This window comes from Jaculus jaculus, chromosome 1 (genome assembly GCF_020740685.1).
Source record: "Jaculus jaculus isolate mJacJac1 chromosome 1, mJacJac1.mat.Y.cur, whole genome shotgun sequence".
NCBI classification, from domain to species: Eukaryota; Metazoa; Chordata; class Mammalia; order Rodentia; family Dipodidae; genus Jaculus; species Jaculus jaculus.
The window spans coordinates 224,412,571-224,435,606 of NC_059102.1; the positions used below are offsets into that span (position 1 = coordinate 224,412,571).

Below are 23,036 nucleotides of genomic sequence, written 5' to 3' on the forward strand. Positions count from 1 at the left end.
ATAGGATGATGCTGTGAGTTCTAGGCCAGCCTCGACTACATAGTGAGTTCCAGGTCAGACTGGGCTAGAGTATGGCCCTGCTGAAAAAATAAATAAATAAAAAATAAAACATAACTCTAATTCTGTTTCACACCTGTTTGTCATGGACTTCTTTTCTTTGGTGAAGCCACAAATCCAGTTTCACCATAATGAACCAAACTGGAAAGGGAACTCTCAGGCTGCTGGGGGATGGGGGTGAAAGTGGAGTGCTGTCCCTGCCATTGATGACAGAACATACTTAGCATGTGCAATGGTTTGAGTTAGGTGTCTTCCATAAACATATGTGTTTTGAATGCTTGGTCGCCAGCTGGTGGCAATTTGGAAGGTGGAGCCCTTCTGGAGGAGGTGTGTTGATGAGGGTGGGCTTAGGGACGCTACAGGCGGCTCTCCTGCTGCTTCCTGCCTGCTGCAGTGGCTGGATTATGACCCACAGCCTCTGTTCTACCATCTGTTCTCTGCCATCATGAAGTTTCCAGGTGAAACACTAAACCACAATGTTCCCTTTCCTCCACTGGCTGCTTCTGGCCTGGTGTTCTGTCCCAGCAATATGAAGGAACTACAACAGCAAGTTTGAGAGCTTGGACTCCATCTGTAGCAGTCCCAAGTCACAAAAAGAGTTTTTAAAGACCAGTATTTATTAAATCTGCTATATACTACTCACTGTGAGAACTTTATAACCTCCCTCCAGGGTAAGGTCCTAACATCCCCATTTATGAGATGATGGATGAGCTGTGGGCTCAGAGATGTGAGTTGACATGCCCAAGGCCACACAGCAAGTGAAGGACAGCAACCAAGAATCAAAGCTCCCTCACAGGGTCCTCCTGCTTCCCTGTGGCTTGCCCCATTACAGTACCTATGATGCACTCAGAAGGTGCTCAATGTATGCATCTCCAAAGAGTCACACTGCCCCAGAATCTACGTCAGATGAAGGAAATTGGCCGCTAAAGGACAGCTGAAATTGTAGGCCAGAGCCAGGGCCCCTACTGCCAACCTGCTGCTCATAAGCTACAGCAATCGGCACCAGCACATCTGAACACCTATTGTATGCCTCACTCTGCTCTGACGGTCACCTCCCAAGGGGGAACAAGTGTCACAGCATGGAGACAGGGTTACAGTCACAGGAATAGCTAACCCCTGCAAGCTGGAGGTGGGAACCCAGGTCACAGCTGGTCAGGCTCCAGAGGCAGGCGCAGTTCCAAGCGCCTGTTCAGCCTCGCCAAACTCTCCAACCCCCTAGCCCCAAGGCCTCTTCTCTTTCAAGGACACCCACTCGGGTAGGCGGTGGATCCGGTGTTTTGTCCCCACCACATGCCCAGGCGCCCTGGCTGGCAGTAGCCCAAGCCCCCCACGCCATGCACAAAGAGACCCCTGTCTAGCCTGGCTCTTCCCAGGGCCTCTCCAGGCTGCTTCTTTCATCCTGGGTCTTGGAAGGAATTAATAAGAAGGCAGCATGTGATCAGATTCCAGGCAACAAACAGGGGACTACTGGGAGAGAGGCAGAGTGTGGACATATGCTCAGAATGCAGAGAGTAAATTCAGCACGGCCAGGCATGGTGACACATTGCCTCAAAACAGCAAAACAAGGGCTGGGGACAGTGGCTAAGTGAATAGAGTGCTTGCCCAGCATAGGCAAAGCCAAGTTCCTTTCCCAGCACCACATAAAGCAGACATGGTAGCACACACCTTTTGCCCCAGCACACAGGAGGTGGAGGTCGGAGAATCAGGAGCTCAAGGTCTTTGACTATGCCTGGAGTTTGAGGCCATTTAGGCTCAATGAGAGCTGTCTCAAAACAAAAACAGGAGGGGAGACATGTGCCTTTAATTCTAGCTCTGGGGAGGTGGAGACAGGGGATCTGTGAGGCTTGCTGGCTAGCTAGCTCAGCTAAATTAGTGAGCTCCAGGTTCAGTGGGAGACCCTGTCCCAAAGAATTCAGTGGAAAGCTTGGGAGACAGCTCAATGGTTAAAGGTGCTCACTATGCAAGCCTGCCAGGCAGAGCTCAGATCCCCACACCCACGTGAAGCTGATGACATTGGGAAGCAGGGTCAGGACACTCCTGAAGCTTAAGGGCCAGATAGCCTGGCCTTCAAAGCATCAAAACTGATGAGGTCATTTTGTCCAACAGCTATGGGTGTGGGAGACTAGAGACAAGGTGTCTGGAGAAGGTGAGCTGCTCTGTGGAAGAGGCTCTTACACGCTATGGCAGCGGTAGTAATGCAAAGCATAGGGAGAGGGAGGCAGGGAACAGCAGGTGCAAAGGGCTTGGGGCTAGAACAACGGCTGTGTGGTTAGCAACAGCACAGCAGCAAGCATAGCTCAAGGAGTGACAAGGACAGAGTGGAAGCTGGTTACATGGTAAGGTACTTCATAGGCTGTGCTCCAAAGTGGCTAAAATTCTAAAGACATGGAGGCCAGTCATACTGAGCAGGACTGAGAGAATATCAGGGCATAATAGGCAAAAGGAGGCCTTGTATGTGCCAGGCAGGGGGAGCAGTCTGGAACGGATGCAGCAGCTTATCTGGGACCAGGTGAACACAGGCAGGACAGATGGGGACAGAGGCAGATAGGAGGGACAAGTGTCCAGTTGAAAGGACAGTCTTTCTCCTACAGAGGATGAGGGCTGTGTAGGACGTGTGACCATCTGCACATAAGAAAACCCACCTCCAGCTGGGCGTGGTGGTGCACATCATTAATCTCAGCACTAGGGAGGCAGAAGTACGAGGACTGCCATGAGTTTGAGGCCACCCTGACTACGTAGTGAATTCTAGGTCAGCCTGGGTTAGAGTGAAAGCCTACCTTGAAAAACCAAAATCCAAACAAAAACACCACCACCAACAACAAAAGGCTCCATCTATCATCCCACAACTTGGAAAGGTTAAGGCAGGACGATCACTATGAATTCAAGGCTAGGCAGAACTGCAAAGTGAAATCCCAATCCCAGCACACAAGTAAAAAGCTGAGCAGGGCTGGAGAGATGGCTTAGCAGTTAAGGCGCTTGCCTGAAAAGCCAAAGGACCCAGGTTCAAAAGGACCCATGTAGGTGCTGCATGTGTCTGGAGTTCATTTGCGGCAGCAGCATGTATACACATACATACATAGCTGAGCATAGGCACTCAGGCCTGGAACCTTTAGTGCTGAGGGAAGGAAACAGAATAGCTCAGGTTCCCTGGTAGGGGAGCTCCAGTTCTGTCTCAGGGAAATAAGGTGGAAGAGTAATAGAGGACACCTGACATTTTCCTCTGCCTCCCCAGGATACATACATCTGCACACACACATTCATGCACTGCACACAATCATATACTACACACACCAAAAGAATGAAGAAAAGGCCAAGGGAAGTTGGATGAGGTGGCTCACACCTGTCATCTCAGCATTTGGGAGTCTGAAGCAGGAGGATCACTGAGTTCTGAGTCAGCCTGGGTTGCAGAGTGAGCCCTGCCTTTGGAAATGGGAGGGAAAGGGGAATGGGGAGGAGAAGGGGGAGGAAAGGAAAAAGAAAGTCCAGGAGGGAGGGGAGATGGCAAGGTGTAGAGGGTGGACTTCGGAAAATTCAGAGCCAGTTTTTTCTTGGGGGAGGGGGACTCCCTGGCTCCACATTCCCCTGCACATCCCCTTACAAGCCCGCTTTTTCGCCCTTAAAATAGGCTTAGTGTGCCTCCCTGCAGGCGGTAAAGGTATTTAGCAACACCCCAGGGTGCTTTTCTTGAGCCTGAGAGGCCCCAGTGACTCCTGTCACCTGTCACTAAAGAAATCAACCCCAACAGTTCCTTCCGACAGCGGGTGAGACATGCCAGAAGCCTTCCAGGATCCCTGCACATCCAGGACACCAGAATCCTCCTAAGAACCTAGACCAGAGACCTCCAAACAAGTCCTCAGACCCCAAAGTTCCACCCAGACCCCAAACTCTCAAAATGCTCCCCAGCACGTTGTCCGTAGAAGGCAGACAAGACACCCTTAAGAGACTCTAGCAGTCCCTTCACTCTCACCCATAGGTCCACCCAAGACGCTGGGCAGCCCGCAGAGATCTCTCAGTGCCCAGCCCCCAGCCTCTCGTGGATTGCAAAGTCAGCCCCAGTCCCAAAACGTCCACCAGCTGCCAAGGCACGGGCAAGTCACCACCCGCGCGTGTCCCCAGACATCACTTAATGGCCCCTAAATCCCAAACGTCTGGGAACCTACTCAAGTCTGTCCCCTGCAGGTCCCCACAGGGCTCCTAACCTGTCCCCGTCCCATCCATAAAATCTCCCCTAAGCCCTAAGAAACCATCTAATTTTCCCAGTAACGTCCTCGGTGACTCCGGGACGCGCACCCCCGAACCCTGACCACCGGCCCGGGCTACTCACAACAGGTCCCGCCTCGCGGTCTTGCAGACGATGCGCAGGAAGCGCCACCCGCCGCCGCCCACGTACACGCCGAACGCCGCCGCCGCGCTCCAAGTCCACGGCAGCCCCAGCAGCCACAGAAGCGCCAGCGAGGCCACCGAGGCCGTGCCCGCACTCGGAGCGCGCATCCTGCGGAGGAACCGCGCTGAGGACACGCGCACGGCGGCCGAGACCTGGGCCCAGACCCCGGCTCCGCCCCCGCCGGCTCTCCGCCAGGCCCCGCCGCTCCTGGCTGCCGCTTCAAGCCAGTTACTACAACGTAGGCCCCGCCCTCCGGCTCTGACTCCGCCCGCTGGCCCCGCCCTCTCAGACCGCCTGTCCGTTTACTGCGAACCAGGCCCCGCCCCGGACCTGGGATTGGCTAAACTAGGGTAGGCCACGCCCACGGAGCTGCCGCAAGTCTCTTCTCTCATCAAGGCCTTTTCATCACCAACTGCCCCTTCCCGTTCTCTGAGCCGGGGCAAGACCCTGGCCCTAGCTGCACCCTACGCTTTAGCACGCGTTAGCGCTCAAAGCCAACGCACCCCCTAGGCCTGTCGAAGCTCTGTCCCTACTCCATGACGGAACCTCTCCTGTGTCCCAGCGCCCACCTCCATGACATCCCCAAGCCTGAAAGCCTCAGCTCCTGGGTTTCCCCACAGGAGCCACTGCCATACCCCTATCTTTCTCCCAGCTTACTCCCCCTTTCTCCCAGCTCACTGGACCCCGCCCACTGCTTAGGCCTCCGGTTCCGCCCACAAGACAGAGCCACGCCCTTCCTGAGCCAGGCCACGCCCCGGCTCCTGGTCCAGTAAGACCCACGCAGTACCTGCGTCGCCTCATGCCTGGACTCAGTCACCACCTCAAAAGAGACCCCCCCTCACTCTCGACCACCTGACATCTAAACACTGTTCCAAGCCCCTCTTCCGTCTTGACTCAGTCCCTCACTCCTCACAACCCCTTAACCGGAGGGAATGACCATAGAGAAGAGCCGGGACCAGAGAGTCCACGGCCAACGAGATCCGGGAGCTAGAACAGCCGGCGGAGACGGGCGCTGTCTCCACGGCAACCAACAGCGGCCCAGCTCATAGAGGCCGCGTGCTTTAGAAAGCACGTGGGTCTGGAGGGCGGGGGGCGTGGCTCTCCTTGGGCACCAGGTCCCTAGATGGCAAACAAAATCTCCATCACCAACGGCCATAAAATCCGAGCTCACATCTAGTATCCGCCTACGCTGGATGCTAGATCCAGCCTGTCCCAAATCCAGCCCCTAAAGCTCGTTCTGTCTTAAAACACTTTTTCCAAGCTTCGGGAGAACCAGAAGGTACTAAATGCAAACCCGGCCTCAGGGTCGTAGATCGAAGACCTATCCACCCCTGAGTCCTCCAGTTTACACCCCAGAAGCCCTAAGAGGTCCGGTCCCAGTTCTTCACACAGCCACAGTGAGTTCGTGTTTGCAGCCCACCGTCCTCGGTGTCCACCCAGAGGCCTCCCCGAGCCCTCTCGCTGACTTTCTGGCCTGGGTGCACAACACCCAAGTTTTCTGGCTGACCTGAAGTCGTTTGCAGACCTGGGCCCTCGCTGCTCCCTCGCGGGCTCTGGAAAGCTCAGCGAGGCAGGCAGGAACTATATGAGAATGGGGCTGAGACCTGGGGTTCGGCCCCCGCTGGTGGGTCCCTTCAAGGGCTTCTCTGTTGCTTGCAGACTCCTAGCTGCTGGTCACTGCGCAGAGCTACAGTGTGCTCGGCCTTGGGTCCCTCCCTCCAAGCCACCCCTCCCACGCCCCCCTGCCCACTGAGCGGCCGGCTTGTTTGCTGCCCAATTTGGCCGACCTTCTCAGTACTCTCCTTGGGAGGAGGCCAGGGCCGCCTCCCAGCGCCACTTAGAGAACAGGGCTGGGCAGGCGCGCGGCCCCACCCCCAACCCTAGCAGCCATTGGTCTCAGCGGGTGGTCCAAGGGTGGGTGTAGATCCGGAACACAGGCCGGGAGCCAGCCTTCTCAGGCCAGGAATTAACTCTGCCCTGGGGAGTAGTTCTGTGAGCATCCCATTTTACAGGTAAAGAGCAGAAAAAGACTGCAGCCAGCTGTCAGCTGGGAGTGGCCTGGAGCAGCTCCCCGCCCTCCTTTTGTTGTCTTCCTACTTCTGTCTTTCTGGAACTTCTCTGTCTCTCTCTGACCTTTGCCCCACTTCCTCTCTCCACCTCCCCATACCTCCTCTTTCCCCTTTCTCATTCTCCTCCTCGCCTTCCCTCCATTTTACCAAGTCCACAGACCTCGGAAGATCATACGCTTGACCTCATCAGATCCTCTCCACAGCTTTCCAGCCCTCAATCCTGAAATCTACGACTTTGATGTGGTGGCAAGCTTGTCATCCCAGCATTCCACAAATAGAGGAAGGAGCATCACGAGATGGAGAACAAAGAAAGAAGGAAGGGAGGAAGGGGGAAAAGCAATGTGTGGGGGCGAAGGTCATCTTAGCCCTTGGGAACTGGCAGCGGGAAGATGAGAGGTTCAAACTCAACAACATATTAAGTTTGAGGCCAGCCTGGGCTGCCTGAACTCTCTCAAAACAACAAAAGGAAAACGTTTGGGGCTAGAGAGATGGCTTAGTGATGAAAGCACTTACCTGCAAAGCCTATAAGGACCAGGGTTCTATTCTCTATAGTACCCACATAAAGTCAGATGCACAAGGTGGCACATGCATCTGGAGGCTGTTTGCAGTGGCTATAGGCACTGGCGCGCCTATTCCCTCTATCTGCCTCTTTCTCTCCAATAACTAAAGTATATATATTTTTAGAAAGGAAAACGTGCTGGGCATGGTGGCACACACCTTTAATCCCAGCACTGAGGTAGAAGTGTTGCTGTGAGTTCAAGGCCACCCTGAGACTGTATAGTGAATTTCAGGTCAGCCTGGACCATAGTGAGACCTTACCTTGGGAAAAAAAAGAAAAAAAAAAAAAAGGAAAAAAAATGTTTATTGGAGCCAATATGAGTATCCAAGGCCCAGAACAAAGATTTAAGTTCCTTTTTTTTCCCTTCCGTTTTCCAAGGTAGGGTGTCACTCAGGCCCAAGCTGACCTGGAATTCATTATGTACTCTCAGGGTGGCCTTGAACTCATGGCAATCCTCCTACCTCTGCCTCATGAAGGCTGGAGTTAAAGGCACATGACAACATGCCCAGCTCTGAAGTTCCATTTAATAACATGTTCCACCATGGAAAGGGGTGCATGAACACTGATGATTATAAAAAAGTGAGGGCTGGAGAGATGACTTACTGGTTAAGGTCCTTGCCTGAAAAGCCTAAAGATCCAGATTCACTTCCCCAGTACCTACATAAGCCAGGTGCACAAGGTGGCACATATGTCTGGAGTTCATTTGCAGTGGCTGGAGGCCCTGGCATGCTTCCTCTCTCTGCCCCCTCCTCTCTCTTTCTCGAAATAAATATAATTTTTAAAAAAGTCAAGCTGGGTGTGGTGGCATACCCCTGAGGCAGAGATAAAAGGACTGCCATGAGTTTAAGGCTACCCTGAGACTACATAGTAAATTCCAGGTCAGCGTGGGCTAGAGCAAAACCCTACCTCGGGTGTGGGGGGGGGGTGGCGGGGGGAAGTCAGCCAATGTGTTCAGAGAATAGTTAGGGGTTTTCTTTTTTCTTTCTTTCTTTTTCTTCTCCCCCCACCCCGGAGGTAGGGTTTTGCTCTAGCCCAGGCTGACCTGGCATTTACTATGTAGTCTCAGGATAGCCTCAAACTCATGGCAGTCCTCCTACCTCTGCATCCCGAGTGCTGGGATTAAAGGTGTGTGCCACCACGCTGAGCTTGTTTTCTTTTTTCGAGCCAGGGTCTCGCTGTTACCTAGGCTGACATGGAAGTCACTATGTAGTCTCAGGCTGGCCTTGAACTCGTGTTGATCCTCCTCCTACCTCTGCATCCCAAATGCTTATTGTGTCATTTTTTATTTATTAGAGAGAGAGAAAATGGGTGTGCCAGGGCCTCTAGCTACTGCAAATGACCTCCAGAAGCGAGCACCACCATGTGCATTTGTCTGGTTTTATGTGGTGTGGTGGTTTGATTCAGGTGTCCCCCATAAACATAGGTGTTCTGATTGCTAGGTCCCCAGCTGATGATTAAAACCTCTCCTGTTGCTGTTGCCCAAGAGGTGATGTCCACTCTCTGCTCATGCCATCATTTTCCCTTGCCATCACTGAGCTTCCTCTCAAGTCTGTAAATCAAACTTTTTTTTTCCCCCTACAAACTGTTCTTGGTTGAGTGTTTTCTGCCAGCAGTGTGAACCTGACTGCAACACATGGGTTCTGGAGAATCGAACCTCTATCCTTAGGCTTAGCAGGCAAGCGATTAATCGCAAAGACATTTGTCCTGAACCTTTTTTTTTGCTTTTCTGAGGTAGGGTCTCATTCTAGCTCAGGCTGACCTGAAATTCACTATGCAGTCTCAGGGTGGCTTCGAACTCTCCGCGATTCTCCTACCTCTGCCTCCCAAGTGCTGAGATTAAAGGAGTGCGTGCGTGTGCGTGTGCGTATGCATGCGTGCGTGCGTGCGTGCGTGTGTGTGTGTGTGTGGTTTCCAGGACCTCTGGAATTCGAAGGAGACACCTTATGTTGATTCTATGCAGGGCTCCATCTCCCAGCCATGCTCTTCATTACTAGGAATCTAGGCGGGGCTCCACCTCCCAGCCATGTCCCTCCTCACTGGGATTCTAGGCGGGGCTCCACCCCCAGCCACGCCCCTCCTCACTGGGATTCTACACGGGGCTCCACCCCCAGCCACGCCCCTCCTCACTGGGATTCTACACGGGGCTCCACCTCCGGCCACGCCCCTCCTCACTGGGATTCTAGGGGGGGCTCCACCTCCCAGCCACGCCCCTCCTCACTGGGATTCTAGGCGGGGCTCCACCTCCAGCCACTCCCCTCCTCACAGGGATTCTAGGCGGGGCTCCACCTCCCAGCCACGCCCCTCCTCACAGGGATTCTAGGCGGGGCTCCACCTCCCAGCCACGCCCTCTCACTGGGATTCTAGGCGGGGCTCCACCTCCAGCCACGCCCCCTCACTGGGATTCTAGGCGGGGCTCCACCTCCAGCCACGCCCCTCCTCACTGGGATTCTAGGAGGGGCTCCACCTCCCAGCCACACTCCCAGCCCCTTTTTAGAAAAATAATGTTATTTAATAATTTATTATTTTGAGAGCGAGAGAGTGAATGAGTGCCTCAGGGGCCTCCAGCCACTACAAATGAACTCCAGATGCGTGCACCACTTGTGCATTTGGCTAACGTAGGTCCTGGGGAATCGAACCTTGGTCCTTAGGCTTCGCAGGCAAGAGCCTTAACCACTAAGCCATCTTTCCAGCCATCCAGCCCCTTTTATCATAAATCTCAGATTAGTCTAGAATCACTGTAGCCCAGATTGAGCTGGAATTCGCAGTGAGCCCCCTGCCGCAGCCTCCTCAGTGCACCTATGCCAGGCTCAGTGTGCTCCCCTCCCCTGCTCCGGGACTGCAGGTCCCGGTCACTTAGGCGGATTAGGAGCTCCTAAACTGGTTTATGAGCTTTGTTCTACAGGGAGAAGAGCCAGCCCCGCATCCCGGGTCACAGCACGCTCCCATCCCGGTGCCCTGTGCCCTGACTCCAGCCCCCGGCGAGCTGTCATGGTGTCCCTCTTCTCCGGCCGCGTCCTGATCCGCAACAACAGCGACCAGGACGAGCTGGAGACGGACGCCGAGTTGAGCCTCCGGCTGGAGAACCGGCTGGTGTTGCTGTTCTTCGGCGCGGGCACTTGTCCCAAGTGTCAGGCCTTCGCGCCCGTGCTCAAGGACTTCTTCGTGCGCCTCACCGACGAGTTCTACGTGCTGCGGGCCGCTCAGCTGGCCCTGGTATACGTGTCCCAGGACCGCACGGAGGAGCAGCAGGACCTGTTCCTCAGGGACATGCCTGAAAAGTGGCTCTACCTGCCTTTCGAGGACGACCTGAGGAGGTGAGGCCTGGGGAGGTCAGCGGGGACTTCCTGGAGGAGGGGCATCCGAGGCCGGGAATGCCTCCTCCAAGTAGAGGGATGAGCAGTCTGTGCGGACTGGGATGGTGGTGTTTCCGCCAACCCCAGAAGCAAACAGCCTAGTTGGGCAAAAAGAGTCCAAGCAAAAGTTAAGATAGATAGTTAAGATAGATACTTGATGGCAGCCAAAAATGGCATGATTTTGACATACCGGCACGTGGGGAGGCTGAGGCAGTAATATTGGGATTCAAAGCCTGCTTGGGTTATGTAGGGAGACTGTCAAAAATAAAGAACTGGAGGTGGTGGTGCATGCCTTTAATCCTAGCACTCCAGGAGGCCGAGGTAGGAGATTATCTGTGAGTTCCAGGCAAGCCTGAGACTACATAGTGAATTCCAGGTCAGCCTGGGCTAGAGGGAGACCCCACCTCAAAAAAAAAAAAAAAAAAATAGGGCTACAGAGATGGCATAGTGGTTAAGGCGCTTGCCTGTGAAGCCTAAGGACTGAGGTTCGATTACCCAGATGCATGTAATCCAGATGCACAAGGTGGTTTATGATTCTGGGGTTCATTTCCAGTGGCTGGAGGCCCAGGCACACCCATTCCCTCCTCTCTCTCTCAGATAAATAAATACATATAAACCCAAAAAATTAAAAGAAAACAGGGACTGCGTAGATGATTCAGCAGATACAATGCTTGTCACAGAAGCTTGAGGATCTGAGTTCAGATTTCCAGCACCCCCACAAAAATTTGGGCATGCTGGAGTGCACTTATAATCCCAATGCTGGAGGTCTAGCAGAATCAGTGACCTTCAGGTTTGGGAAGACATCTGATGTCCACCTCTGGCCTCCACATCCATTTGTACACCATGCCCACACACATGTAACCATGCATATATACATGCATGCACAACCACACACACATACACATGTGAAAATATAAATAATCAAAACTCATCTGGGGTGGTTTGAATATGAATGTATGTCTCCCATAGCCACAGGGATTTTTTAATGAGTTTGCCACTGGCCATGGTGGCACACACCTTTTTAATCCTTCCTACCTCTGTCTCCCAAGTGCTGGGATTAAAGGCATGCGCTACCATGCCCAGCTTAAAATTTTTTAATATTTTTTTGTGCTGGGCATGGTAGCGCATGCCTTTAATCCCAGCACATGGGAGGCAGAGGTAGGATTGCTGTGAGTTCAAGGCCAGCCTGAGACTACATAGTGAATTCCAGGTCAGCCTGGGCTAGAGTGAGACCCTACCTTGAAAAACAAAATAAACAAACAAAAAATATATATATAGTATTTTTTTAAACTGGGCATGGTGGTGCATGCCTTTTAATCCCAGGACTCAGGAAGCAGAGGTAGGAGGATTGCTGAAAGTTCGGTGCCACCCTGAGACTACATAGTGAATCCCAGGTCAGCCTGGGCTACAGCAAAAACTTACCTCAAAAGCCAAAATAATAATAATAATAATAAATAAAATAAAATTTTAGCCAGGTGTGGTGGCACACACCTTTAATCCTGGCACTCGGGAGGCAGAGGATAGCTGTGAGTTCCGAGGCCACCCTAAGACTACATAGTGAATTCCAGGTCCGCCCGAGCTACAGTGAGAGCCTACCTCAAAAAACTAACAAATAAACAAATATAAAATAAAATTTTAAAAAGAAAAAAAAAATAAAATGAGCTTGTAACTTGAGTCTCCGGTGAGTGCAGCCCTGCTGGGGGGAGGGGTCACTGGGGGTGGACCTTGTAGTACAACCATGCTGGGAATGTAGAGAGCCAAGTTTGAGCTGAGGCTGTTTGGTGGTGTCTCTGTACTGTAATCTATGGAAGTAAGCTAGCTTCTTCCACCATTGATGGAGTTTCCCCTGGATTGTGTAAGCCAGAAATAAACCCCTTTCCTCACATAAGCTGCTTCTGTTTGGGTGTTTGTTCCAGCAATAGGAGTGTAACTACAACATGTAAAATATAAAAGAACTAGAGGCCTCCAAGGAGATGTCACATAAGAGGGGAGTGTGGAATGGAAGAAGGCTTCCAGGCAGAGTCCAGTATGAAAGCTTGGACTCTAGAGAGCTGCCAGGTCAGGAGCTGAGGAGATTTCTTGGTGGATGACACTTGCTCTGCAAGCCTGGGTACGTTAGTTCCCATCCCCAGGGCCTATGTACACACTGGAAGTTGAGGTGGGCTCCTGAAAGCCTAGTGTGCCTACAGCAAGAGAGGAGGTAGAGAAAGGAGAGTTTTCCTGGAAGCTTGTGGACCAGCTAGCTTGGCCAGCGCATCACAGTGGACAAAGAGACCCTGCCTTAGCATGAACTCAGAATGTTGTAGTCTGACTGCCACACACATACCAAGGGATACATGTGCCTGTTCTCATGCTCACGCACCCCCTCCCACCAAAAAAGAACAGCCAGTTCAGGACAACTAAGTAACTATGAATGCTGAATTGCATGGGGCAGAGAGCCACGGAAGGCACTTAGGGGCAGGGGAGAGTAGGTGGGAGCCACGGTGAGTATTAAAGCCAGGAAGAGGAAGGTTCAGTCATTGTGCAAAGGTGCTTGACTAACATAACATCACAATTTGTGGTTCTGGAAATCTCAGAACTTTCCACTTTCCTGCTTATTAAGATCTACCTTTTGTCCTTTTCTTTTAAGACAGGATCTCCTGTATTCCAGACTGGCCTTGAACTCCTGATCTCCCATGTGCTGGGATGACAGTCTTATAGCATCATGCTTAGTCCTTTGTTTGTTTTGGAGAGAGTCTGACAGTGCAGGCTGGCTTGGAACTCAAGGCAATCCTCCTGCCTCAGCCTCCTAAGTGGTGACAAACATGTCCCATCACACATGAGTTTTCATTTCTTTTGAATTTTTTGTTTATTTTTACTTATTTGAGAGTGACAGAGAGATAAAGAGCGAGCAAGAGACAGAATGGGCACGCCAGGGCCTCCAGCCACTGCAAACAAACTCCAGATGCATGCACCCCCTTGTGCATCTGGCTAACATGGGTCCTGGGGAATCAAGCCTCAGACTGGGATCCTTTGGCTTCATAGGCAAGCACTTTAACCGCTAAGCCATCTTTCTTTTTCTTTTTAATTTTAATTTTTAACTTTTTAAATTTTTCAAGGTAGGGTCTCAGCTCAGGCTGATCTGGAATTCACTGTGTAGTCTCAGGGTGGCCTCAAACTCATGGTGATCCTCCTATCTCTGTCTCCTGAATGCTGGAATTAAAGGCGTGTGCCACCATGCCCGGCTTCTTTTTAATTTTTTAAAAATATTTTTATTCATTTTGCCAGATGTGGTGGTACAGACCTTTAATCCCAGCACTTGGAAGGCAGAGGTAGAGTTTGAGGCCACCCTGAGACTACACAGTGAATTCCAGGTCAACCTGGACTGGAGTGAAACCCTACCTCGAAAAACCAAAAGTAAATAAATAAAATTAAAATATTTTTATTCATTTGTAATTAGAGAGAGATAGATGGGGGGAGAGAAGGGAGAGAGAGAGAGAGAGGGAGGGAGGGAGAGCAAGCATGCCAGGGCCTCTAGCCACTCACTGCAATCAGACTCCAGAAGCATGCACTACCTTGTGCATCTGGCTTATGTGGGTACTGGGTAATTGAACTCAGGTTATTAGGTTTTGCAGGCAAGAGCCTTTAACCACTGAGCCATCTCTCCGCCCCCTCATTTCTTTTTTTTAAAAATATTTTTATTTATTTACTTATTTATTTGACAGAGAAAGAGGAAGGAGAATGGGCTCACCAGGGCCTCCAGCCACTGTAAACGAACTCCAGATGCATGCGCTCCCTTGTGCACCTGGTTAACATGGGTCCTGGGGAATCGAACTTGGATCCTTTAGCTTTGCAGGCAAATGTCTTAACTGCTAAACTATCTTTCCAGCCCCCTTCATTTCTTTTTAACTCCAACTTTATATCACTGGGAGAGTTCAGTGGCAGAACATTTTCATAGCATGCTAAGGGCTCTGGGTTCCAAGTCTGGCATTGAAAACAAGATCTAAATGTAGCAGAAAAGTGAAAGGACTGTTTTTGGACATGAACCCTTACATTTTACCCAGACCCTCTGGGCATGTGACTTGTGTTGGAAGGTAAGTTACAGACTTCCCGATGAGTTGCAAACTTCATGACATTTTGCCAGTTTCATTTGTTTTCTTACACAACTTCAAGTCTGGTCATGGGATGTTCATTTCGAATCATCTTGGTCAGAGTTGGCAGGCTTACTCACTGTCCTCTACAGCTGAGTAGGTGTGCCCCTGCCCCCAGGCAAAAAAAATAAAAAAAAGAGTAGCATTTCTGTCCCAGGGGTAGAAACACCCACTGCAAGGATTAGGGAGGAACTTTCTATTGAGACAAACACTCAGTGGATGGCACAGCCCCTCACCCAAGCACTCCAGAGACAGAGGCAAGAGCATCAGTCAGTATGGGCTGCATAGTGAGGTCTTGTTTCAAAAAACAACAGCCATGGGCTGGAGAGATGGCTTAGCAGTTAAGCACGTGCCTGTGAAGCCTAAGGGTCCCGGTTCGAGGCTCCAGGACCCATGTTAGCCAGATGCACAAGAGGGTGCACACGTCTGGTGTTCGTTTGCAGTGGCTGGAGGCTCTGGCATGCCCATTCTCTCTCTCTATCTGCCTCTTTCTCTCTCTGTCACTCTCAAATAAATAAATAAAACGAACAACAACAAAAAAGATTGATTAAAAAAAAACAACAGCCAACAACAGCGTGGTGGCGCACGCCTTTAATCCCAGCACTCGGGAGGCAGAGGTAGGAGGATCGCCATGAGTTCAAGGCCACCCTGAGACTACATAGTGAATTCCAGGTCAGCCTGGGCTACAGTGAGACCCTACTTTGAAAAAACCAAAACCCAAACAAAACAAAACAAACAAACAAACAAAAACCCCAGAAGAATCACAGGTTGAGAATACAGGCTGGCAGGCCTGTCTCCTGAGGACCCAGACTTTTCCATGACTTTCCCCAACACTCCAAACACAAATGAAAAACTCCTCCTTAGCATGTCTCCCACCCAGGGCCTGGGGTGATCCAGGCTTACCTCAATCATCATTCAACTAAGGGCCTTTGCATCTGTGGGGCTGATTGGGTATGATGAATATTGTAGCCAGGTTCTCTGGTGGAAATCACCCGACCAAGAGCAGCTTGTGGGGAACTAAAAAAGAGTTTATTTTGACTTATAAACTTGTGGGGAAGCTCCATGATGGCAGGGAAAAACAATGACATGAGCAGAAGGTGGACATCACCTCCTGGCCAACATCTGATGGACAACAGTAGCAGAAGAGTGTGCCAAACACTGGCAAGAGGAAGCTGGCTATAACACCCATAAACTCGCCCCCTAGCAATACACTGCCTCCAGGAGGCATTAATTCCCAAATCTCCATCAGCGGGGAACCTAGCATTCAGAACACCTAAGTTTATGAGGGACACCTGAATCAAACCACCACAATGAGTGTGGGCTCATGTGGAGGTCAGAGGATAACTTCAGGAGTTGGTCTTCATCTTCAGCCTAGCTGGAGGAAAGGTCTCATTTTTTGTTGTTGGTTTTCAAGGTATAGTCTTGCTCTAGCGCAGGCTGACTTGGAATTTACTATGTAGTCTCAGGGTAGCCTTGAATTCACGGTGATCTTCCTACCTGTACCTCTTCAGTGCTGGAATTAAAGGCGTCCACCTCCACACCTGGCTCATATTTTTTTTTTTTTTAACATTTCATTTATTAGAGAGAGAATGGGCACACCAGGGCCTGTTGCCACTACAAACAAATTCCAGATGCATGTGCCACTTTGTGCATCTGACTATACCTGGGTACTGGGGAATCAAACCTGGGCCATCAGGCTTTGCAAGCAAGCACGTTTAACTGCTAAGGCATGCCTCCAGCCCCTTATTTTGCTGTTCATCACCCATCTTGCCTCCCTCTGCCCTAGGCAAGCGGAGATTACAGGCACTAGCACCACAGCCCTGAGCTTTCCATGAACCTTGGGGATCTGAATGCACATCCTCTAGCTTACATGACACCTGTTTTATTATGAGCCACCCACCCAGTTTGGATTTACTGCTCACTATTTATTGTATTTGCTGTGGGAAGTAGGAGAGACACACATGCAGTACGTTACATGCTGAAAGGGACTAGGAGCCTGGGGAGATTGCTCCGAGGGTAAAAGCACTTGATTTCCAAGTGTGACAACCTGAGCACAAATCCCCAGGCCCCAGATAGAGCTGGAGTCAGTGGCACGCATCTATAACCGGAGACAGGAGGACCCCCAGAAGCAAACAAGAGACCCTGCCCCAAACAAGGTGGAAGGTGAGGATCAACACTCTAGGTTGTCCTCTGGCCCCCACAGGTGCGAGGTGGCACGCACATGCATTAACACACATACAGACACGTCATTTACACACATGAAGATATAAAAAGAAGGAATTAATTGTCTAGAGGGATGGAGGGATAGCTCAGTGATTAAGACGCTCGCCTGCAAAGCACAAGCGCCTGAGTTCAATTCCCCAGTACACATATAAAGCCTGACGCACAGGGTGGCGCATGCATGCATCTGGAGTCCATCTGTAGGCCCTGGCATGCCTATTCTCTGTCTCTCTTCTATGGCGTGCTCTCTCTCTCTCTCTCTCTGCTTGCAAATAAATAAATAAACTTACAAATTAAAAAAAAAAAAAAAGGACTGGGAAGTAAATCCTGCATAGCAGGGCAGAGAGAGGGGTGGATGCCGGATCACAAAGGCACTGCAGGGACCTGAGCACAGGGCACAGGCTCCTGACACAGCCAGGGCAAAGGCCTAGGTCCCGGTCCTCCAGGCCCCTAGCGGGCAGCCTGGGTTGTGGGCAGCTGGGATGCGGGGTCAGCATCGCGGACTGACCGCGCGCTTCCCGCAGGGACCTCGGCCGCCAGTTCTCCGTGGAGCGCCTGCCGGCGGTCGTGGTGCTCAAGCCGGGTGGGGACCTGCTCACGCGGGACGCGACCGAGGAGATCCAGAGCCTGGGACCCGCATGCTTCGCCAACTGGCAGGAGGCGGCCGAGGTGCTGGACCGGAGCTTCCTGCAGCCCGAGGATCTGGACGAGCCCCCGCCGCGCAGCCTCACCGAGCCGCTGCGCCGCCGCAAGTACCGCGTGGACAAGGCGGCGCGGGGCGGGCGGGGCGCCCGGGACGGCGACGAGGCCCGGGCGGGGGGCGGGGAGGGGGCGGGGCTGTTCTGACGCCCCTGGCATCCCCTGAGCTGCCCCAGCCCCCAGTGCCATGCTGGACTGTCTGGGTAGACCCTGCACCTTGTGGTGTCCTTGGCCCGCCACACTTGAGACCCGATCCATAGCTAGACCTAAGGTGGCCCCAGCCCAGGCCCCACCCCACCCAGACCCTGATCCGGAACACCCCACCTGAACCAGGCCCCGCCCCGCTCCCCCCCCCCCCCCCCCCCCGCAGCTCGTAGTGCTGAGAAGAGACAGTGAAGTGGTCAGCACTAAGAGACGTCCCTATCACACCCTCCAAGGCTCAGGGTCCATTGCGGAAGAGGTGGTGGAAAGAATGTAAGGAGAGGAGTGCTTACAATGCTTACCTGACGCAAAATGGCTTGGTTATTCATGACCTCGCAGTGGCTGATGCTACGCAAGTCCTGCACAGCAGGAGGAAATATGCTGGCATCAAAATAGAAGAGAGACTAATTGAAAAGCGGAAGGGATTTACTGGAGGCGGGATTTGGGAGAAGGAAAATAGAGGGTGGGAGGAGACTATGATCATAGAGTATTGTTTATATTTATGAAAGTTGTCAATAAAAAAGAAAAAAAGAACCTTTCCTTCTGGTCCCACCACCCAACTAGACCAGGCCTTTTCTAGGCGCAGTCCTTCAACACCTGTCCCTGTGAGCTGCTCCAAGCCCGCCCCTTTGGCTCTGTTAGCCACCCTGCGAGGCTCAGGCCTACCCTGCCATCTCCTGCCTCAGAGCTGGGAGCAGGCACCTTGTCAAAGTACAGACAGAAAATCTGTAGTGCATGGAGCAGGCTGCACTGCAGACCATCCATGAACATCAGGAACGACTGCCATCAAATCCAAATGCTTATGCACAGCGAAAGACGCGACAAAGTGAAGGCTACACAGTTAGGGAAAAATCCTTGCCAGCTATTTATCCCGTGAAATATTAATGTTCACAGGTTTTTGTTTTGAGGGAGGGTATCACTCTAGCCCAGTCTGATCTGGAACTCACTCTGAAGCCCAGGCTGGCCTTGAACTCATGGTGATCCTCCTACCTCAGCCTTGTAAGTACTGGAACTAAAAGTATGAGCCACAACATTCGGCTTTCCACAAATTATTATTATTTTTATATTTATTTATTTGTAAGCAGAGAGACAGACAGAATGAGAATTAGCGTGCCAGGGTCTCCAGTTATTGGAAACAAACTCCAGACACATGTGCTACCTTGTGCATCTGGCTTACATGGGTACTGAGGACTCAAACCTGGGTCCTTAGGCTTCATAGGCAAGCACCTCAACTGCTAAGCCGTCTCTCCAGCCCTTCAAATTATCATTATCATTATTATTATTATTTGTGGTAGAGGATTGAGGTTTCTTTTTCTGTTTTTTTGAGGTAAGGTCTCTAGTCCAGGCTGACCTGGAGATTCACTATGTAGTCTCAGGGTGGCCTTGAACTCATGGTGATCCTCTTTCCTCTGCTGGCTGGTTTTTGTTGCTGTTGTTTGTTTTTGTTTAAAATATTTTATTTTAGTTATTTGAGAGAGAGGGACAAGGGGAGGGGGGGGAAGAGGGAGGAGAATGGCCATGCCAGAGCCTCCAGCCACTGCAAACGAATTCCAGATGCATGTGATATGCCTCTTTGTGCATCTGGTTGTGGAGAATCAAACTGGGATTCTTTGGCTTTGCAGGCAAACGACTTAACTGCTAAGCCATCTCTCCAGCCCTTGTTTGTTTTTTTCCAAGGTAGAGTCTCACTCTAGCCCAGGCTGGCCTTAAACCCATAGCAATCCTCCTACCTCTGCCTCCCAAGTGCTAGGATGAAAGGTGTGCATCACCACACATAGATTTAAAAAAATCGATTTTAGGGCTGGAGAGATGGCTTAGCGGTTATGCGCTTGCCTGTGAAGCCTAAGGACCCCGGTTCGAGGCTTGATTCCCCAGGAGCCATGTTAGCCAGATACACAAGGGGCATACGTGTCTGGAGTTTGTTTGCAGTGGCTGGAAGCCCTGGCATGCCCATTCTCTCTATTTCTATTTGCCTCTTCCTCTCTCTGTCGCTCTCAAATAAATAAAAATAAACACAAAAAAATTAAAAAATATATATATTTTATTGCTGGGCATGGTGGTTCGCGCCTTTAATCTCAGCACTCAGGGGGCAGAAGTAGAAGGATCGCTGTGAGTTCAAGGCCACCCTGAGACTCCATAGTGAGTTCCAGGTCATCCTGGGCTAGGGGGAAACTCTACCTTGAACAACCAAAAAATACACACCCACACACACATCCCCCCCCCCCGCGCACATTTGCAAGCAGAGAGAGAGAGAGAAAAGAGACAGATAAAAAGAATGGGCATACCCGGGTCTCCAGCCACTGCAAACAAACTCCAGATGCCTGTGCCACTTTGTGCAGCTTGCTTTACATGGGAACCAGGGAATAGAACTCACTTTAGACATTAGCCTTTGCAAGAAAGCTCCTTAACCACTGAGTCATCTCTCCAGCCCCAGACCTCTTTTGTGTGTGTGTGTGTGGTTTGTGTGTGTGGTTTGTTTATTCATTTATTTTTTCTTTTCTTTTTGAGTTAGGTTCTTGCTGCAGCCCAGGCTGACCTGGAATTCACTCTGTAGTCTCAAGGTGGCCTCAAGCTCATGGCAATCCTCCTACCCCTACCATCCTGAGTGCTGGGATTAAAGGCGTGTGCCACCATGCCTGGCTCTTTTTTTTAATTAAAAGTTTATTTTCAGACTGGAGGATGGCTTAGTGGTTAAGGCACACACCTGCAAAGCCTAAGGATCCCGGTTTGATTTTTCAGGTCCCATGTAAGCCATATGCACATGATGGCGCATGCGTCTGGAGGTTGTTTGCAGTGGCTAGAGGTCCTGGCACACCCATTCTTTCTCTCTTCCTCTCTCTTTCTCTAATAAATAAAGAAAGAAAATAAAAATATTTTTAAACAGTTTTCATTTCCTCACATGGGTATTTCTCAATGTTTTTCAATTTCTAGCTACTTTCTTTAAAATATGTATTTCTTTGGCCATGTGTGGTGGTGTTTGTCTTTAATCCATCATTTGGGAGTCTGAGGTAGTAGACTTGCTGAGTTTCAGGCCATTTTGGAGCTATAGAGTGAGTTCCATGTCAGCCTGGGCCAGAGTGAGACCGTCTCAAAAAAAAAAAAAAAAAAAAAAAAAAAAAAAAAAAAAAAAAGCCAGGTGTGGTGGTGCACGCCTTTAATTCCAGCACTCAGAGGCAGAGGAAGGAGGATTGCTGTGAGTTTGAGGCCACTCTTGAGACTACAGAGTGAATTCCAGGTAAGCCTGGGCTAGAGTGAAACCCTACTTTGAAAAACCAAAAAATGCTGGGCATGGTGGTGCACATCTTTAATCTCAGCACTCAGGCGGCGGAGGTAGGAGGATCACTGTGAGTTCTAGGCCACCCTGAGCATACAGAGTGAATTCCAGGTCAGCCTGGGCTACAGTGAGACCCTGCCTTGAAAAACAAAGCAAACAAAAAAACCACACACAGAGAGGGAAGGTTTTGATTCATGACTTCAGTGTTCAGCCTGTCATGACGGGAAAACCATGGTGGTGTGCCTCAGCATGATGGTGGGAGCACGTGGCAAACTCCTCACAAGGACTCACACACACCTGACACCTCCCGTACTCTTGGGTCTCCATTAAGCTCACACTTCCCTGTCACAGAGTGACAGACAACTCACTCCATACAGGAAATCAGACCCTACTACGCATTGAATGGCCTCACATGCATGTTTTTCTGGAACCTTGGTGAATGCCCCTGTGGTGGTTTGACTATGAAATGTCCCTCATAGCCTCATACTTAATCCCTAGCTAGTGGCAATTTGGGAGGTGGAGCCTTGCTGGAGGAGGTGTGTCACTTGAGTTGGGCCTTGGGGTGTAATAGCCCAAGCCCCCTTTGTCAAACCTAGCTCATGCTCTTGCTGTTTCCTGCCAGCTGATGGGACAAGATGTGATGCCCAGCCTCTGCTCTGCCATGATGAAATTTCCCCTGGAGACTGTATGCCAATATAAACCCTTTCTACCAGATGCTGCTTGTGGTTGGGTGTTTTGTCCCAGCAACAAGAAGTTATGACTCCATAACTCTTCCATTCTGCATGCCAGAAAAAGCAGCACCCATGTGTATCACCTTGAGTTACAGCCATTTCCGTGTGGTATGACCACAGCAAAAGACCCACTTCTCAGTGCCAACTTTGGGTTTTTTGTTTGTTTTGGTTTTTCATGGTAGGTTCTCGCTGTAGCTCAGGTTGACGTAGAATTCACTATGTAGTCTCAGGCTGGCCTCAAGCTCACAGCAATCCTCCTATGTCTGCCTCCTGAGTGCTGAGACTAAAGGCGTGCACCACCACACCCGGCTCAGTGCCAACTTTCTCTGTTGGTTACTTTCCTCCTTGCTGTGACAAAAACCCTGACAGAAAAATAGGAATAAATGTTTGTTTGGGTTCACAGTTCCAGAGGGTGCAGTCACTCCAGCGGGAAAGGCATGGCGGGACAGCCCCAGGGTGATAGGAGCACCTGATGCAGCTTTTTTTTTGGAGGGGGCTGTTTGATTTTTCGAGGTAGGGTCTCACTGTAGCCCAGGCTGACCTGGAATTCACTATGGAGTCTCAGGGTAGCCTCAAACTCATGGCAATCCTCCTACCTCTGCCTCCCGAGTGCTGGGATTAAAGGCGTGCGCCACCACGCCCAGCTTAAAATTTTTTTTGTTTATTTTTATTTATTTATTTGAGAGCGAGAGAGAGAGAGAGAGAAAGAGAGAGAGAGAGAGAATGGGCGCACCAGGGCTTCCAGCCTCTGCAAACGAACTCCAGACGCATGCGCCCCCTTGTGCATCTGGCTAACGTGGGACCTGGGGAACCGAGCCTCGAACCGGGGTCCTTAGGCTTCACAGGCAAGCGCTTAACCACTAAGCCATCTCTCCAGCCCTCCGATGCAGCTCTTTACATGGCAGCTGGGACAGGAAATAGACCGGAACTGGAGGTGGGTAGCACTCCAAAGGCCCTCTTCTAGTGACCTATCCCCATCAGCAAGTCCCCACATCCAAAAGGTTCCAGAATGTTCCCAAACAGCTCCACCATCAGGAGACCAAGGCACAACATGTGAGCCAGTGGATGTTCCAGACTTAAACCACAGCACTGTACCATACTCCTGCCCTTTCAGATACTGAGTTTTTTTCTCCTCAATTTAGTTTGATTTTTTAAAAAATATTTCTTATTTATTTATTTGAGAGAAAAGGAGGCAGAGAGAGGAAGAGAGGGAGAAAATGAGCGCGCCAGAGCCTCTAGCCACTGTAAAAGAGCTCCAGATGCATGCACCCACTTGTGCAGCTGGCTTACATGGGTCCTGGAGAATCAAATAGGGATCCTTTGGCTTTGCAGTCAAATGCTTTAACCCCTAAGCCATCT

The 23,036-nt window shown here is 50.9% G+C and overlaps 2 protein-coding genes across 4 annotated transcripts in view; one reads left to right on the forward strand and one right to left on the reverse strand.

Moving 5' to 3' along the window:
- Positions 1-6,117, reverse strand: part of Slc27a1 (solute carrier family 27 member 1) — a 29,269-nt gene extending 23,152 nt beyond the window's left edge. The window contains exons 1-2 of one of the 3 annotated variants that reach the window (XM_045141509.1): positions 5,949-6,117; positions 4,382-4,549 (exon numbers count right to left, since the gene is read on the reverse strand). In XM_045141509.1, coding sequence (XP_044997444.1) covers positions 4,382-4,548 — 167 coding nt within the window. In that variant the 5' untranslated portion in view covers position 4,549; positions 5,949-6,117. Of the gene's footprint in view, positions 1-4,381; positions 4,550-4,771; positions 5,088-5,948 lie in introns of those variants that run through there. The other 2 variants (XM_045141508.1, XM_004666036.3) reach the window with 2 other exon arrangements.
- Positions 6,118-10,057: 3,940 nt separating this feature from the next.
- On the forward strand, positions 10,058-17,618 carry Nxnl1 (nucleoredoxin like 1). Its single transcript, XM_045142496.1, has 2 exons — positions 10,058-10,383; positions 17,297-17,618. The coding sequence occupies exons 1-2, from the start codon at positions 10,058-10,060 to the stop codon at positions 17,616-17,618; spliced, it is 648 nt and encodes a 215-aa protein (XP_044998431.1).
- Positions 17,619-23,036: the final 5,418 nt, after the last annotated feature.